Source organism: Solanum verrucosum, unplaced genomic scaffold (assembly GCF_900185275.1).
Source record: "Solanum verrucosum unplaced genomic scaffold, falcon-dt-bn FXZP01000042.1, whole genome shotgun sequence".
Lineage (NCBI taxonomy): Eukaryota > Viridiplantae > Streptophyta > Magnoliopsida > Solanales > Solanaceae > Solanum > Solanum verrucosum.
The window spans coordinates 819,889-837,002 of NW_026020230.1; the positions used below are offsets into that span (position 1 = coordinate 819,889).

Consider the following 17,114-nt stretch of genomic DNA (forward strand, 5'->3'; position numbering starts at 1 on the left):
TATAAAGTAGTGGTAGACTAGAGTAGGAAAGTGTGTATGTTATGAATTCAGCAGAACTTAATAATTTTATTGATGATGATCCGAACTTTATATCGATTTAAAACTCAATAATATAGGAAAAAGATAAAATTTTGAATTCTAACTATGCGGCGAAAAATAAGTAGAAAATAGGGAAAAAGAAAAAGATGGCAACTAAGGCCCCATAAGAATTGATGAATAATGTAAACCTTAGGGGACACAGGATTTATCTGGACCTTTAAAGTCGTGTCTGCATTTTTCTTTTTGTTTTACTTTTATGTTTTAAGTGGGTAAGGGGTGGGTGGGGTGGAGACTAGACAAGGTTATTGTTTGAATTTTAACTTTTATTACATTGTAAAAGAATATTTGCATTATTAAGTAATCTTAAAAAATGACTATACTTTTTTCATTTTAATTTATGTGTTTGATTTGAAGTATAATTAAAGAAAATGTTTCTTTCTCGTAATATGTTAAAATTGACAAGTAAAAATAAAATAAATTTAATAGATAATTAAAATGAATAGAGAAATACGTATTAAAATTATTAATCGCCTGTTTGGATTGGCTTTTGGCTTATGCCAAAAGCCATAAGTTAGGATTTCTAACTTATGACTTTTGACTTATTTTTGTTATTTTGACTTAAAAATAAGTGCTTATAAGCACTTTTTAACTTTATCCAAACACTTCAAAACTACTTAAAAGCTATTTTGGCTTTAAAAGCACCTAAAATAAGTCAATTCAAACGGGCACTCAAGTACATTGATTGCTTATAGAGGCTTTTTAAGTTGTCTTGAGTTGCGCTGCTAGTGTACTCTTTTCAACTGAGTTTGGTTTTTTCTTACCTTCGAAACTAGCAAAAAGTTCAAGCCTTCGCAATATTTCTTGAATGATGGTCGAATTAATCCTTTTCTTCTATTGATATTGAGACTGATATTTTGATTGTCTTCCTTATTATTCGATAATAAAATTTATTATTATTATATTGATATTAAATTCAGTACCTCGCTTCCTTGATACACTTATAATTAAAGTAAATTAATCTTTTTCTACTTTTGTGAGCTTTGGATGTGAATGATTAGGATCATTAATAGCAGCAAATGTAGGAAAATGTGAAGACTAATTAATTAGTAGACCATATTATTACCATATCATTGCCCACAAGATTTGACTCTTAGGAAGATCATATGAGAAGGCTAACCGAAAGTAGCCTTTCCTTTGTCTATTTTCATATTTGTTCCACTCTTAAAAGTTTGTTGATTTTTGTACATCCATTTTTTCACTTAAGTCATAATTAATTAATACACATTATTATTTTATTAAATTATTTTGTGATAATCAACTGATATGATTTAATATACATATTCAGTATAAATAATTTTTTGGGAAACTTACAAAAATCCTACTAGTTTAAGGGAGCTAATTACTTAGATATGCTCTAGTTTACAATATTACGAATCTTATCAGGATTTAGTGTGTCCAGATACGTCCAGATACATATGATTGATCTTGGAATACATGGAATCAAAATTAGGTGTAATTTGTTCTAGATACCGTATATATATCCAAGTAGAGATTCGCATGTATCTAGATGCATAACAAATCTGGCTCGCATCTCTGTCATTTCTCTCGACTCTCGCCTATGTATCTTGTATCTTAGATATATGTGAATCGCATCAGATACATACCATCTCGCTCGTCTCCGACCTCCCCATCTCATTCACCTTTCTCCATATTTTAATGTATCGTCTAATGGAAAAAATTTATATACTTAAGTATATCTTCAGGTAATTGTTAAAATTGTAACTCTCTTATTCTTGGCCATCTTAATTAGGAGATTATAATGGTGCAGTTCAATAGTTTTTGAAAATATTATACACTGAACACGTGGAATTTAATACTCTACTATTATCAAAGATTCCTCTAGCATAGTTTTTCTCCAAGTTCAAACATTCCGATTTTCTGCCTCAGAAAATGAGCTAAATATATAAATTATAGTGTCCTGTAATGGGAAAAGTTGATATAATTATATTATATGAGTAAATTTTTGAAAGAAAAAAAGCTTCGTAAAGACTAAATAAAGACCTTGATTTGGGACCCAAATTTGTGGAGTATAATTGGATGAAGACAAAGTATTAGTCAATTAATTACGGAGAAAGTTAAAGATTAAGACAAACAAAGATGAGTTAATTTAGGATTTAATACAAGTGATAACAAAATAAGTTGGGTTCACGTGATAAAGTGTTCGTTTCAAGAATTCTCTCTAATTAAATTAATTAATTATTCGACCTCGTTGGTTTTAGTACTCTCTCGGTTCATTTTTATTTATCACTTATTCCTAAAATAAATTTTTCATTTTTATTTGTCACTTTTGACATATCAAGAAAAGACAATTATTTTTTTCCATGTTTTACCTTCAGGATTAAATATTTATTGTACAAATCAGTTTCCAAGACTTAATACTAAACATCGATCATTTAATTGGGTACCTATATATATAATTATTTTCTTAATGGGTGTGCCAAGTCAAACAGTGATACATAAAACTAAACGGAAGGCGTAATTTATATTCCATTTGTTTCAACTTATTTGTTGTATTTCTCTTTTACATGTTTTGTAAGAGAATATTAATTAAGATAAAGGTGATTTGACAGGATATAACATAGCTCTAACTTATCGCGAGGACATGCATGACACCTTAGATAGGGGTTGTTGGGACACGGATTAAAGTAGAAGTTTAGTAGGTAATAGTGTGTTGTCTTGCTACCCGTCCATACAACTAATTGTAGTATTGCTTCTGTTGTTATCTGCCCTTCGAATTTATTTTCTATATGTTGTTTCTTATACTTCGATTATTATATCATTTTGTTATACTTACTGTTCAAAATATTTTGTTATACGCTTTCATTTCCGTTTATTTTTTTTCTGGATTATGACTGTGGATTGTTTTTTCTAAATCAAAGGCCTATCAAAAATGACATTTCTAGGCGTAAGGTCTAAGTACACTCTACCCTCCTCATACCTTACATTTTATTTATTTAAAAAATATTATCCTTTTTGATTATTTTCAAAGTCTTCTTTAAAAGTAGAAATATTCATTATTTTTCTGGGGTCTGAATATTGATACCAAAATTATTCTGCTGCAGAATCACACAGCTATGTACACCATATATTTAATCTTCAATATTAAATTGTTTTTGCAACTTTTTGCATCATACTGACATTTTATTTGGGAGGAAAAAAAAGTTTATTTCTACAATATTATTGTCACTCCCCAAAATTGAAGAGGAACATTTTTGACATATAATATTGCTAAGTTTAAAATTAATTATCAAGTCATGAACCTTTAATTGACATTTGAATACACATAAGTCTTTGAAATATTTCTCGAAAATAATTAATTGAAGTGTCTAAAATAAAGTAGCAAAGCTTAGACAAACTAAACATCGCATGTTTTCTCATAAGCATACAAATTCAATAATTCACATATCAATTACGTATTTCTACAAATACCTACTTAATTCGAAAAGTGAAAAAAATATTCAAAAAGTTTGAAATAATGAGTAAATAAATCATTCAAAAGTAGTTAAAATTTTTGTATTATCAACTCTTTTTTCCACAAATCAACTAGAAAAGCTTTTCCAACAACCAAACACATAATTTTGGATCAAAATGTCAAATGCACAACTTTGAGTCAAGATTTTGGAGTTAATTAATTCCATTAGTGCTAGACCACATGCAGTTTATCCAGAATAGTTACTTGTGGACCTACTTCCTCGGTTTATTTTACTTATCATATTTTTTATTTGTATGTCCATTAAAAAAAGTAAAAAATAAAACTTTGATCAAAATATCCTTTTTTATTTTGTTATCAATACTACTCTTTCTTTACCACATTAATCTATTTTCATAATAATTAATTATATCTTAATTTTTTAATATTTTAATTATTTAGATCATAATATTTAGCAAGCACGATAGCTAAAATAGATCGGAGAAAGTAATTAACTATCTTTAAAAAGGGAAATACTGCTAATATACCCTTAACTTTATGGTTTTAGCAAATGGTTGTAATGATTATACTTGCAAAAATGGGGATAATGTGTTCTCCTTTGGTAGGGCCAATTTCTTTTAAGTAATTAAATATTTAAGTGGATATTAAAGGTTGGCATCATAATTACATTCTGAGATTGCTTAGTGATTAGCATTACAATAATTTTATCAAAGTTGACTGTGTGATCCATTTTTTTTCACTAAACACAATCCTTTAACTGATTTTGTGTTAAAATTTTCTTGATTTTGGGTCCACACAGTTATGATTAATTATATAAAGTTTTGTACTTGTCAAAAAGTATAAGATTTTTCTTTCCTTTCCTTCATCAGAAAGTGAAAAACAAAAATTTAACTATTGGAAAACAAAAAGTGTAAGGTAGAGTTAGGTTTAAAGCTATGCGATAACAATAATATATTCAATGGAAATTTCATAAATGAGACCTGAGAGGGTGGCTGGGTGTGTACGCTATGAAAGAGACAAATGAAAGCAAGGGGTTCATTCCTTTAATTTTGACAAAAAAATAGGTCGTATATATAAAGTATAAATTATATATATATATATATATATATAAAAATTCAATAGATGTTAAATTTTCATGGTCTTTTTGTGTCTTTAGTTCTTCATATTTCGAACATGTTTAATGAAAATAAGGGCTCTGCCACTAATGTAAGCAACCTTAACCCTACCTTTTGAAGCCTGAAGGTAGATATGTTATTTCCGATGAATCTCTGGCTCAAATAAAACATATCAAAATAATAAAATAGGTATGAAAAACAAATAAAATAATAAAGAAATCATGTTAAAATAATGGAGCAAGAAAATAGTATCGACAGAAAATAATAAGTACTCGAATATATATTGGAAAACATATAAATATAGTTAATCTTCAAATAATCAACTTTGCTTTATTAGTTTTCTCGTAAATATTTTGGTAGGGTCACAAATACAGACATATATCCAACTAACAACCTAGAAAGGAATTTCTTGTCCTTGAAATTTTTCTTATCCCTTTGCCCCTCTCGACGGAAAGTGCTCGATTTTCTTATTCGATATTCAATATTCGTATTGAAATTTGATAAAATTTGAAATTTAAGTATTATAAGTTTTTTCTTTTTTTGAAGATGGTACTTTTAATAAGATTTGTTTTCATTTATGAAGGCTCAAACCTGATCATTTATGCGAAAGAATCACAACTATTCCATCATAATTTATAATTTATTGATATAAGCTAATATTTCATTAGTAAATTTTTATATCCAACTTCTAATTAAAATAAGATAATATTAGTACATATAAATAATATGCATTAATACGTGGGTCGTACTGAAATAATTTGATGTTTGAGCACGCTAATAAAGCTATGGGGCCTTTCTTTTTCCACCTTTTTTACATTTCTTTTGGTTTATTAATTTCATGACTTAGTGTTTCACCTCTTATTTTTTGTTTCTTTTACATTATGGTGGTTGATTATTTACAGTGTAACTGTAATTATTATTATTATACAGAAGAAATGATATCAAATTAACAAACATGCATTTTTGTTAAACACAAAAATGAGTAGTTATGATTAGGACTTAGGAGTGGTAAAAGATCTAGCGGATCAAATTAAATATAAGTGAATAATAAATTATTTATTCACCTAAATTTAATAAGGATAAAAAATAAGTTGATCGACGAATAATATAAATATTCATATTATTTTATTTATATAGTCAAATAAAATGATAAGCTAAAAAGTCAAAGCAAGTTCAGATTTTTTTTTAAAAAAAACTCAGTCAAAAATGGTAAGTAGACAAATAAGTATTGATGAGATGAATATATTATATTTATATTTGATTTATTTTTAAAAAGTCATTTGTTTTTTGACCATATTTAATAGCTAGGTCGAATTCGATGGTTACCTGTTTCTTTTAATTTTTTTTGTCAGCTTAAACTAGGGTGTGCATTTGATTTTTCGGTTTGATTTTATACTATTCGGTTTGGATTTTTAGTTTTGTAAAAGTATAACGCAATCCGATCCAAAATAAATTTGGTTTGGTTTGGTTTTTCTCTATTTGGTTCGGCGTTTTTCGATTTGGTTATTCAGTTATGTCAATACTTAATAACATATATAACTAAAGTAATAATATTTAATCCCTTAAATATTCTTTCTAAAATAAATCATAAGTAAAACTTAAAACACAATACTTATAAATATACCTATTATAGATGTAATTAAAACATAAAATATAAACATAATCATCATGAAAGACAGTAACTAAAAAGGGACAAAAGTGGTTAACTCCAACTTAATTCTAAACCTAAACATTATATATATATATATATATAATTCGGTTTTTTTTGGTATTTTGGTTTTTATTTTTTAAAATCCGAAACCAAACCAAAAAATCAAACAAAGTAATTTATTAATCCAAAACCAATCTGAAAAACCAAAAACCAAAAACCAATCCCAATAAAAATTTGGTTTAATTTAATTTGGATATTCAATTTAATCCGATTAGTGCACACCCCTAACATAAACTTTAAGACCTTGGACAATATATGAAGTAACAATACTTGGATGATTATGGGAATTTGAGGTGAGTTTCATAAAAATTCTATATTGATAACTAAAAAAACAAAAATAGATGACACATGTAAGTTGTACAAATTGCAATAAAGATATACTAGATCTATTCATTTTAATTAATTTATTTGATTTTGATTTGGTATAGAGTTTAGAAAAATAAATAAGACTTTTTAAATTTTTATAATCAAAAACTAAAATATATAGAATGTACTAAAATGGTCTTTAATTTTGTAATCTTAAATATAACATGTAAAAATTGGAAACTAAGAGTGACCATACAAAAATAGATATTTTTTTTAAAAATAGACTAAAAAGAAAAATAAAACGAATAAATTAGATCAAAAAGTTATAATAAGTTTTGAAAGGCATCATCATATTAACAACATATTTAAATTATCTTAGCCTAATAATGTAACCTATAAATACTGAGAAGAAGGTAGAAGATTCCAGAGATTTAACATACCAAACACCTGACTTTTTTTGAAGTAGAATTGCACGTTAGTGATTACAAATTGACAATACATAAGCTAAAAAATCGATAATAATAAATTTATGTTTTTATATATTAGTAAATGATATACATAAACAATAAATTTTTAATATAAATAAAATATACATTTTTATATATTTAACTGATAAATATAATTATTATTTTTAACTGACCGATGAGATATATAACTTGACCTACCTTTATTTATTTCCTAATCATAATTAATAAATAAGAGTAGGCCAATATTGAACTCTTAACTCCACCAAGAACTTCCCAACCGTTCCCCTATGACCTACTCTTTCTACTGCTTAAGCACCACGTACCCTTAACTAATTAATTTCGTATCATACTCTTTTTATTTTGAGATTAATCACTTCCACAACTTTCAAGAAATCACATATATGTGTAAAATTAGGACAAAGTTTAAATATGAATGTATGAGTTATATTATAGAACCACCACTTTATACAATAAAAAAGATCGTATTTACTAATGATGAAAATATTACTATTTTTAAAAACCGTTATAATAAGATTGTAATGTTTTTTTCAACCGCCGTTAAAACACATTGTAATGAACAATATGTAAAAATGACCCTGCAATTATTTTAATTTTAAAAAAATAGTGTGAACGAACACGAAGACTTGAAAAAGGTTTGATTGTTACTTGGAATAACACAATCAAACTCTCTATTACCTCTCTTAAGCTTTATTTTCTCACCAAATTCTCCTAACATTGCTACTCTTTGACTTTCATATCAAATTCTCCAATTTCATTCTCTTATATTTCATTTTCATACCAAATTTCTATTTCCACCATTTTCACACCTTTACTTTGCAGTAACTAAACCAATCAAAAAGAGAGAATTATATAGCAAAAAAAAAAAAAACAATAGCAGAGGTCAGATTTATAGTTGAAAAAAGGCTTAATACTAAACTCTACATTAAATACAAATTTCGGTTCAATATTCTTTTTAATCAAAATATATCTTTTATCACATTATAATTACATTTCAAGCATTTAAGTTATCTAATATACAATATATATATATACACATAAGTTTCCATAGTTGTTTTGGCGTTTTGGGCAATATTTATGAATAGCCCATCTAAATTCTTAAGCAACTTTTGTATGTTCATTCGCACGAAACCTCTTCGATTGTTTTTAATTTTTGTTCTTTAATATTTTAAGTAAGATACAAATTATGCCTTATAAGACATAAGTTCGATTTTAAAATAATATGTCTTAAGAAGTTCATTACCCACAAATAGTTATGCCTTGCAAGACGTAAGTTGAGTTTCACAATCCACAAAGTTATGTCTTCCTAAACTTATACAAGACAAGACAACGTTTTCTATACTTATGCATTATGATTTAGATACTACACAACTTATGTCGGATAAGAATTCTTAAACCTTTTTGCCTTGTAAAATTATGTCATAATTAAGAGTACTTTGACGGACAATTCTTCACTAGATGAGAAACAAGAAAAAAAAAAAAACCAAAACCCCACTAATTTGAGGGATAAAAACTAAACTTCACCCTAAAATAATAAAGAATAATAAAGAGAATCCGTACAAAAACATGGCTTTTGTAAGACAAGTTGATATTGGACTCAAAAAATTGTAGAAGCTAGTAATTTGGTGGTTTTGGTTTAGCACATCCGATGTAGTCAAAATTCGAATCTTATGTATTTGGGATTATAATTTTATTGAGTCTAGATACAAACTTTTGAATTAAAATTACCAATTTTTCATCGAAACCATAACATACACACTAGCTCCGTCAATACCATCACCAATACACGCTTGCTCAATAACAAAATTCATACAATAAAACATGTAAGCAAAACACAACAATTAATACAAAAGCAATAAATTATTACAAACAAATTAATAAGCAAGATAAACAGTAATATGTAACAAAGTCTCCACACCATCTGTCTCTTGATTTGCAGCTGGAAATGTCTTGACAGTAGCAAATCCCTTAGCATTTACATACTTTCCAGTTCCACCCATAATAGCAAGATGTGATTCTGAAACTCTAACTCTGTGAACCCCAAAAAAGCTCAAACTATCACTATAACTTCCACTATGAAACATTACTGTAAATGCCATTGTTTGACTAGTTCCATCTTCTGAACTAGAAATGTAAAATCCTTGAGATTTTCCAACTAACCCTGAGTTGAGTTCATGACCTTCTGTTAATTCGTCGTCAAATACAGTCAGTGTACCGAACATGAGTTTTTGGAATGTTACTCCTGATCCTAATTGAGCCATGTTTAAGGCAGGGTATCCGTTTCCTCCACCGATGATGTTGTTATTGTTACCGTTGTTTTGGACTACGTTGGGAGTTGTCCCGCTTAGGCCAGTGAGAAAAGGAATGTTGTTGTTGCTGATGATTCCGCTGTTTCCGTTGTTGACAGGAACACCGTTGCCTACTGCTAGAACTGCACCGTTTGGCTTAGCGAATGGGACTTGTCCGCTTAGTGATGGGTTGGTTGCTATACCCGTCACCGCTATTGCTGATGGATTTGATCCTCCTAGAATGTCGTGCATGAAGAATGAAAAGATATGATCATCTTCACCTGCTACAACTGCTGCTGCACCAGCCGTAGCAGGATGGTCAGCACCTGCATGTACTGCAGGTGCTGCAACTGCTGGTGCTGGAATACCAGCACCAGCACCGGTAGATATTCCTGAAGCTGGGGTACTCTCATTAGTATCATCAGGAGCGTCTGGTGCAACGATGGGCTCCTCATCGAGGATTCTACGTGCTGAGGTGGTGGAGGGGATTGTGAGAGCTAGAATGATAAGGAATGTGAATATGGATTTGGGTTGAAAAGGGTTGAAATTCGAGGTTGTCATTTGGTGTACAAAGATTAATGATATGGAAGAGAGATGTTTTTGGGGTTTGATGCTTCAAAAATGATTCTTTTGAATTTGATGAAAACAATGAATTGATTGTGAATTTATATATGCAAAAAAAAATGGAGGAGATTTGAACACTTTTAGTATGATTAGGATAAAGGGAGTTGATGAATGATCGATCATAAGGATTAGGTATTATAACCATTCCACACTTTTTCAAGTGCATTTGTTGAAGATTACAAAACTATTTTTCGTTTTACAAATGTGGATTAGGTGTAGCAGAGTTTCATTTTTTGGTGTTTTTGGGTCAAGTATGAAAATCAGTAAATAAGGATGACTAAAAATCTGCATTATGCGTTATAATGTGTGTATAATCCGTGCGTTTTTATACACACTTATATACAATGAGTATACTCCGACCATAGCTACAAATTGCTATGATTAGACAGGGAAATTTTCGAGTGATTTACAAAAATGACTTACATCTTATGGTCTTCGATTTTGTGTCTACCTATCGATTGACAAAACTTATAAAATTGATCTCTATTGTCTGTCAAGCATAAGTTGTAAATTCAAATTAGTACAACAAACGTGCTCAATATTCCAAACTCTCGTCCCATAAGCAAAACTAATTTATGTATACATTAAAATTAAGTTAGCACTTATGCCTGACGAGCGACGAAGGTCCATATCTAAAAAAGTTTGTCATGTTATATGGTCCTTATGTAATGAAAAAGGCCCATTATAAATTAGTCCAACTGATATGGCCCAAAACTAACATTTTAAGAACAATACAAAATAGTTGAAGGGAAAGTTTAAAATTAAGAAGAAAAAATGGCGTGGAGAGCAAATCTATCTCGTAATCTGAAGGAGCTTCGTGTTCTTTTTTCTCCGTCATCTGCTGAAAGCGCTGCAACTAGGTTTCTGCTTAATTTCTCTATTGTTTTTCCTATTTCACAACATTTTTTTTTATCTAATTTGTTTGATATTCAACAGGTCGTTTATTGAGAAGAATTACACAGATCTCAAGACTCATAACCCCAAATTGCCTATTTTGATTCGTGAGGCTACTTCCATCCAGCCCCAGCTTTGGGCCAGATATGGTAATTCTCCTCCGACTTCAATTTATTTGTCTGGTTTTGACTTGACTCGGAGTTTATGAAAATAGTGAATACTTTTGAGTTTTGTGGTCTTAGATTAAAGTTGCGTAGAATATACCAAAATTGGAATTAGAGGTTTCTAATTGAAACGGAGGGAGTAAGATTTACTTAGTTTATGTTTTTCATTTTTCGTATTTAGGCCTTGAATGGGGTAAATGAAGCAGGTCTTTGAGTTCTTGTTTAAAAAAAATGAGTCTTTGATTCATTGTATATGATTGGTATTAGACATTTTTTTCGTTCAATTATGAGGAAAAATTGTCCTATTTTATGCATTTTTATATCTCAGTAAGTTGCTGTTTTACTTAAAACTCATAACTTGTATATGGATTAGTACATGGCTAACAGTCTTTAACATATGATCTGGTTAGGACATTGATGTTAAATTTCACACATGAAAAGTTTAAGAGAAAATACATAAGTTGCCCTCTAAAATTGTCTGGAAAAGTCATTTACATACAACCTATCACCTCGCTATTCTTGTTTGAAGTGGAAGTAGTATCCCTTAATGAATTGTCACAACCAGAATTTGTCATGGACTGGTGCCGATACGCGTTTTCTCCTCAAAAAGTCCCAAGAAAAATCACGACCTATTTCCTTTAGGGGAAGAAGCTGATTTTTTGGGAAGATGCAACGTTTTCTCAGGCTAAGTCAAACTTGCAGACACAGTCACCAATTTGGAGACTTTTTTCTTGGAAAAAGCGGCTGATTCATAGCTAAATTTTGGAAAACGTTTCAGTTGGGTTTCATAAAGTCGGTGTTTGGTGGTGAAGTGGTGGTCTTTGTGGAAGAGAATGAAAGAAAGGAGAAAGTAGTGGTAATGATCAAAATTTGAGTATTGTAGATAAAATTCGCTAGTGGTTTGGTCTTTTAGGTGTTTGCCATTAATCCTTTATCCTTTCAGTAATACTTTAAAATTTTAAGTTGTAAAAGCAAAGCTGATGAAGTCTTAGATTTGACCAAATACATTGTCAACCTCTCTACCCCCACAAAGGTAGGGATAAGGTCTATGTACATCCTACCATCCTCATACTACACTTATGGGATTACATTGGGTATGTTCTTGTTGTACATACACAACCCCTTAAAGTTGTCTCATACTTTCATTTAGACACTTCTACTAAGATAGTTACCTATTAAACACCTAAACTATGTTTAAAATGTGTCTATTGAATACCTTACGCTAATGTGGCACAAGAGGGTTTTCACTTGGAGTCTAGCACATGAATAGGTGTAATGCAATTTTCTTTCTTCTTTTCTCTTATTTGAGTTACTTGCCAGAACTCCATCAACGGACATGGAAACAGTAAAATACAAAGCAGTGTTGCCAGTTTTTATGAAACAATTTTTTTAATGAAAATTTATATCGGTTTAAATTCAGTTGGTTCTCATTAATTAGTTTCTGATCTCCGGGTTCATTATATTTAAGCCAGAGTTTAAAGTTCAGGAATAGAACCGCAAAAGTCCGCAAGCCTGATGGACAAGCCCACCTACATGAATCTTGCTTGCAACTTCTCGAAACAAACTTTATAACCGAAACTTGATCCTAGAATCACAATTAATTACTTTGGAACCTAGGAACAAAAAATAGGTTCTGCTTATTGATAAGGTATATCAAGTCGTCATTGTATACCTCTAAATTCTAATGGTTCCCCACTATAGACATAAATAACCCATTTGCAGTGACTTAGGTTATTTCCACTTCTTAAACTGATTATATCAAAATAAGCAAAATGAACTATCTGCAAAAAAATTTAAAAAGGAAGCAAAATTGGTCAATGTACTTCTACATTGTTTACACGTGTAGATGAAAATTTGTAAACTCATTTTTATCTTCGGTAAAGAGGTAACAACGAAAAAGAAATTGAAGAAAGACCAGATTTATTTGGAAGAAAAGAAAATTTGTGGAGAAGTAGTAAGATAAAGAAGAGGTCGGAAATAGTAAGCAGAGTTTGAAAATGAAAATGACAAACATAAAAAAAATGGAAGGGTGTCAAGTGGAGAAGAAAGAAAAATATAGGGAAAAAAAGAGAGTAAAATGAGTAGAGTCACATGTCGTCCTTTAATTGGGTATTTTTTCCACATCTGTTGTGTGTTCTTTTTGGTAGGAAACATCATTGAGGTGTTCAATAGATGCATTTTAGATATACTTAGGTGTCAGTTTCAAAAATAAGGATCGTAATTAAGGTGTCTAAATGAAATAAAGGTGACAACTTTATGGGGCTATCTATGTATTTGGCCTTCAGATTTCCAATTTTTGACAAAGTTGATGAAGTTCAAATTCGATTTTTCTAAGACAAATTTCATTTCACCTTCGAGTGCTAAGTTATCCAAACTGATGTTTATTCACATTTCTTATTCTCATCTTATAATTGCTAAGTTATCCTAAGAGATGTTTATTCCCATTTCGTACTCTCATATTCTTCACATACTTATGGACCTTCTGATATGTAACAGACCTCGGAGTTGAAAGGGGCATCCGACTGGAGGGATTGACAGAGGAGCAGATCTCCAAGGCACTTGAAGACCTCGTGAAAGTAGGGGCATCACTTAAATCATGATGACATAAAATCTGTACAACAGTCTTGAGTATCCTCAGCATAGTACTTTCAAAATAATCTTAGTTCACTCCGTTATTATGAGTTAACTAGAATATACATTAACATTTACCAACTTGGTCATCGTTGCTGTCCAAGCACCAAATGCAACATCAGATATTTGGATTTTGTTTACTGTGGTTTCACTATTTGGAAAACGAAGCGTTTGATGTTCTCAGCCTTTTAGCATCATTTTTTGTGTTGTTGCGCATTTGATCCAATGAGATTGAGATTCCATCAGTTGCATACTTGGTCAGTGTTTGCTGTCCATGACACGAAACTCTTGCTCCCGAAACTGACTCTGTTGCAATACATACACTTGCTTTCCTATCCCAGGCAATTTTGAACATACTGTCTGTGACCGCTATCTTTTGGTAGGGATGCACAGAAACTTTCTTCCAGGGAAATGAAATTGATCTTTGTTTTTTTCATTTCCAGAAGCTAAAGTGTTAATATACAGTCTGAGTTCAAGAATGTTGACATGGAAGGAATGTTTGTTCCTTTAGCTTTGTGTTTACATATCCATTTCTCTGTTTTAGTTTTTTTTTTTGGCAGCTGGGAATTGCAATACAAAATCGAAATAGAATTAACTACTTACTTTTTCCATATGCACGTGTCTGAATTTTTAGCAAATTTTAACGTCTGTTTTGGTCATGTATAATTGAAATCTAGGCATATAATTTAAATGGTGCTAGATGAGTTTGTTAGATTTGTTGTTTTGACGAATTAATAATTGGAGTTTATACTTAATGTTATATGAAACTTATGTTTCAAATTTGGGCTATATTTGAAATGAATTTGAGTGTTGAATTGTTGAAATTTGAAGAAGACACACGTGATTGAGATTTAAGATAATTTTCACATATACTTTAATCATGTACGACTAAAATTAGACACGAGTTTTTTTGTTTTTTTTAATATAAGACAGTATATATCTATCTATCTAAAACATTATTGGAGATTTAAGTATTGAGACTTGAGACATATTAATTTCCTTTTATTACTAAGTCTATTGTAAATGATACATCAAACAAGATACATAAAAACCAAGGAAAATAACTAATTAAAGACTTGCACCTTAGAGAACAGTATTTGAATAACATGATGTGCATTTATATTTGGAAAACTTCAAGAAAAGGAGAAAAGAAAATTCCTCTTAACAAAAACACAAATATATCTCTAAATTAAATAAATAGTCTTGAATCGATCTTAAGCATGGTGCTTAAATTTGCCAAAGGATATGTAGTTGCCCAAAAGAAAATGTCACTTCATGATAATAATATGTGATCATCAACATCTTCATCATCATTGTGATCCTCCATTTTTGAAAGAAGATAGAAGGATTAAGGGGAAAAAAAGAAGAAGAAGAAGAGTGATATTCAAAGAGAGAGAGAAGGATTGGTATGGATGGTTTAATTTAACTATAGAAAAAGGTTGGTAGAGGGAGGATCTTCTAAGCATATGCTTCAACCATTAACTTGTCTTTCCACATCTTTTTCTTTCTTTCTATTTAGTTCTTGTTTATTCAGTGTCTGGTATTCATATTGGACTTCGATTAATATGAATTCGTGTTTTGTAAAACACATTTAAAGGGGAACACTCTCAAATGAGGCTTTTTACATAGTTAGACCTCAAACTTGAGACTTATGATTAAGAATATTAAAAGAATGATCTTATCGATCTCACCATGAGTACCTTTATTGGTATTTTTTTTAATTCTTATATAACAAAAGCTGTCATCCAATCAAAGTTTTTTGTTATATATCCCATGCTTTGTCACCACAAAGTTCTGTTCTAAATTCCAGTTCCCTGGTTTCATTTTATATATATAGATAATAATTCCCCTTGTTTATTTTATATTGCTTTTTTTTTTTTTTTTATTGAGGTCATTTATTTGTCGAACCACTATGCCTGCTTAGCTACGCATTTTATTATTTTACTGTTGTTAATATGCTTGTTTGTACTAAACTGATTAGTTCCCTTTTCTTTTACTATATATAAACAATTTTGACAAGTGTGTACATATTCTGTAAGGAAACCCAATTTGTACATACTTCATGATTCTTTAAATACTTGTCTAGTTTGTTACGTAAAATGTAAGATTTCTATAAATAATAATGATAATATTATTTATCATTTTACAAATACCATAAAAACATGACAATGATTATAGATTATTTATTTTTTGTAACGATAATATTAGCAATAACTTGCTCATAAAATTATTTTTAATCGTCAAGTTTCAAATATGTATGCTCTTATGATATTTAGCTTATTACATTTATAGTTGTTGAACATCCGCTACCTTAAAATTTTGAATTTGTCATTGTGTAATACCATAAATTAATTGACTATGAACACACGATTTAAATTGAAGGAGAAAGAAGAAGAGAATATACCTAAAGGATTGTGGTAGAGTAGTAAGCACTCATTCCATCCTTAATTAAGAGGTCTTAAGTTCGAGTCCTCTTGAATACAAAATCGTGTAGTTTAATTTGTCAATAATAGCAGAGACTTATTGATATATGAACCCCACATGGAATTTGCTGGCAACTAGCTTTACATGTTTTTTTTCCTTTGCCAGAAAACGTCAAAAAAAACAAGTGTGTTTTGTCAAAATCTGTCGTTTTATAATTGGAAACAGCAATTTGCCCCTACTCGTATTATTTTTTGAGGAAATAATTTAAACACTTGTTTCCGCAATCGCTTAAATTAAGAATAGTCGATAAATATATAATATATGTCAAGAGCGGAGTTAAGTAAAAACAAGTGTATTTATTTAGAACGGTTTTTATGATTGATTTATATGTTTAGTTTCTGTCCGAAAGGTCTCGAATGATTTCAATTCCTTCGATAAACGATAACAATTTATATAATACGCATTTAATATATTTCATACTATTATTGTATTTTCTACTTTTTTGTATATTTACTTCTTTAAAATTTTAAATTTCTTAATGAAAATTTTAAATTCATCACTAATATATGCATAAATCATATATAATATATATATTAGAATAAATAAACAATCAATCCAATCGCTATTAGTATAAAAATCTTTTTTTTAAGCATGCATTCGTAAGAAAATCTTTTCAACTACGCAAAGTACGTTATACTAAGGTGTAAATAAATACATTAGGGAGCAATAGATAATTACATTAACAAGATCCACCCAATCTAATTTGTATTAGTGATCCATCAATTATCCAAGTTAATTAATTTCTTAATTAACTTGTCAAGGCAAAACCTTTGACTTTTCACACAAAACTCGTAATGCAAAAGTCAACTACTTTAACTCATTTTATTTATTGCAAGTTTGCAACCATCATAATTAATTTTATAGTAATAAGGACGTAACTTAT

The 17,114-nt window shown here is 29.6% G+C and overlaps 2 protein-coding genes across 2 annotated transcripts; one reads left to right on the forward strand and one right to left on the reverse strand.

The window, feature by feature from the left end:
• Positions 1–9,020: 9,020 nt before the first annotated feature.
• On the reverse strand, positions 9,021–9,995 carry LOC125831995 (dirigent protein 25-like). Its single transcript, XM_049511122.1, has one exon. The coding sequence runs from the start codon at positions 9,993–9,995 to the stop codon at positions 9,021–9,023; it is 975 nt and encodes a 324-aa protein (XP_049367079.1).
• An 801-nt stretch (positions 9,996–10,796) lies between these two features.
• On the forward strand, positions 10,797–14,087 carry LOC125831969 (NADH dehydrogenase [ubiquinone] 1 alpha subcomplex subunit 2-like). Its single transcript, XM_049511091.1, has 3 exons — positions 10,797–10,918; positions 10,995–11,101; positions 13,613–14,087. Exons 1-3 carry the CDS (start codon positions 10,833–10,835, stop codon positions 13,714–13,716), a joined length of 297 nt encoding a protein of 98 aa, XP_049367048.1. The 5' UTR covers positions 10,797–10,832; the 3' UTR covers positions 13,717–14,087.
• The last annotated feature ends 3,027 nt before the right edge of the window (positions 14,088–17,114 follow it).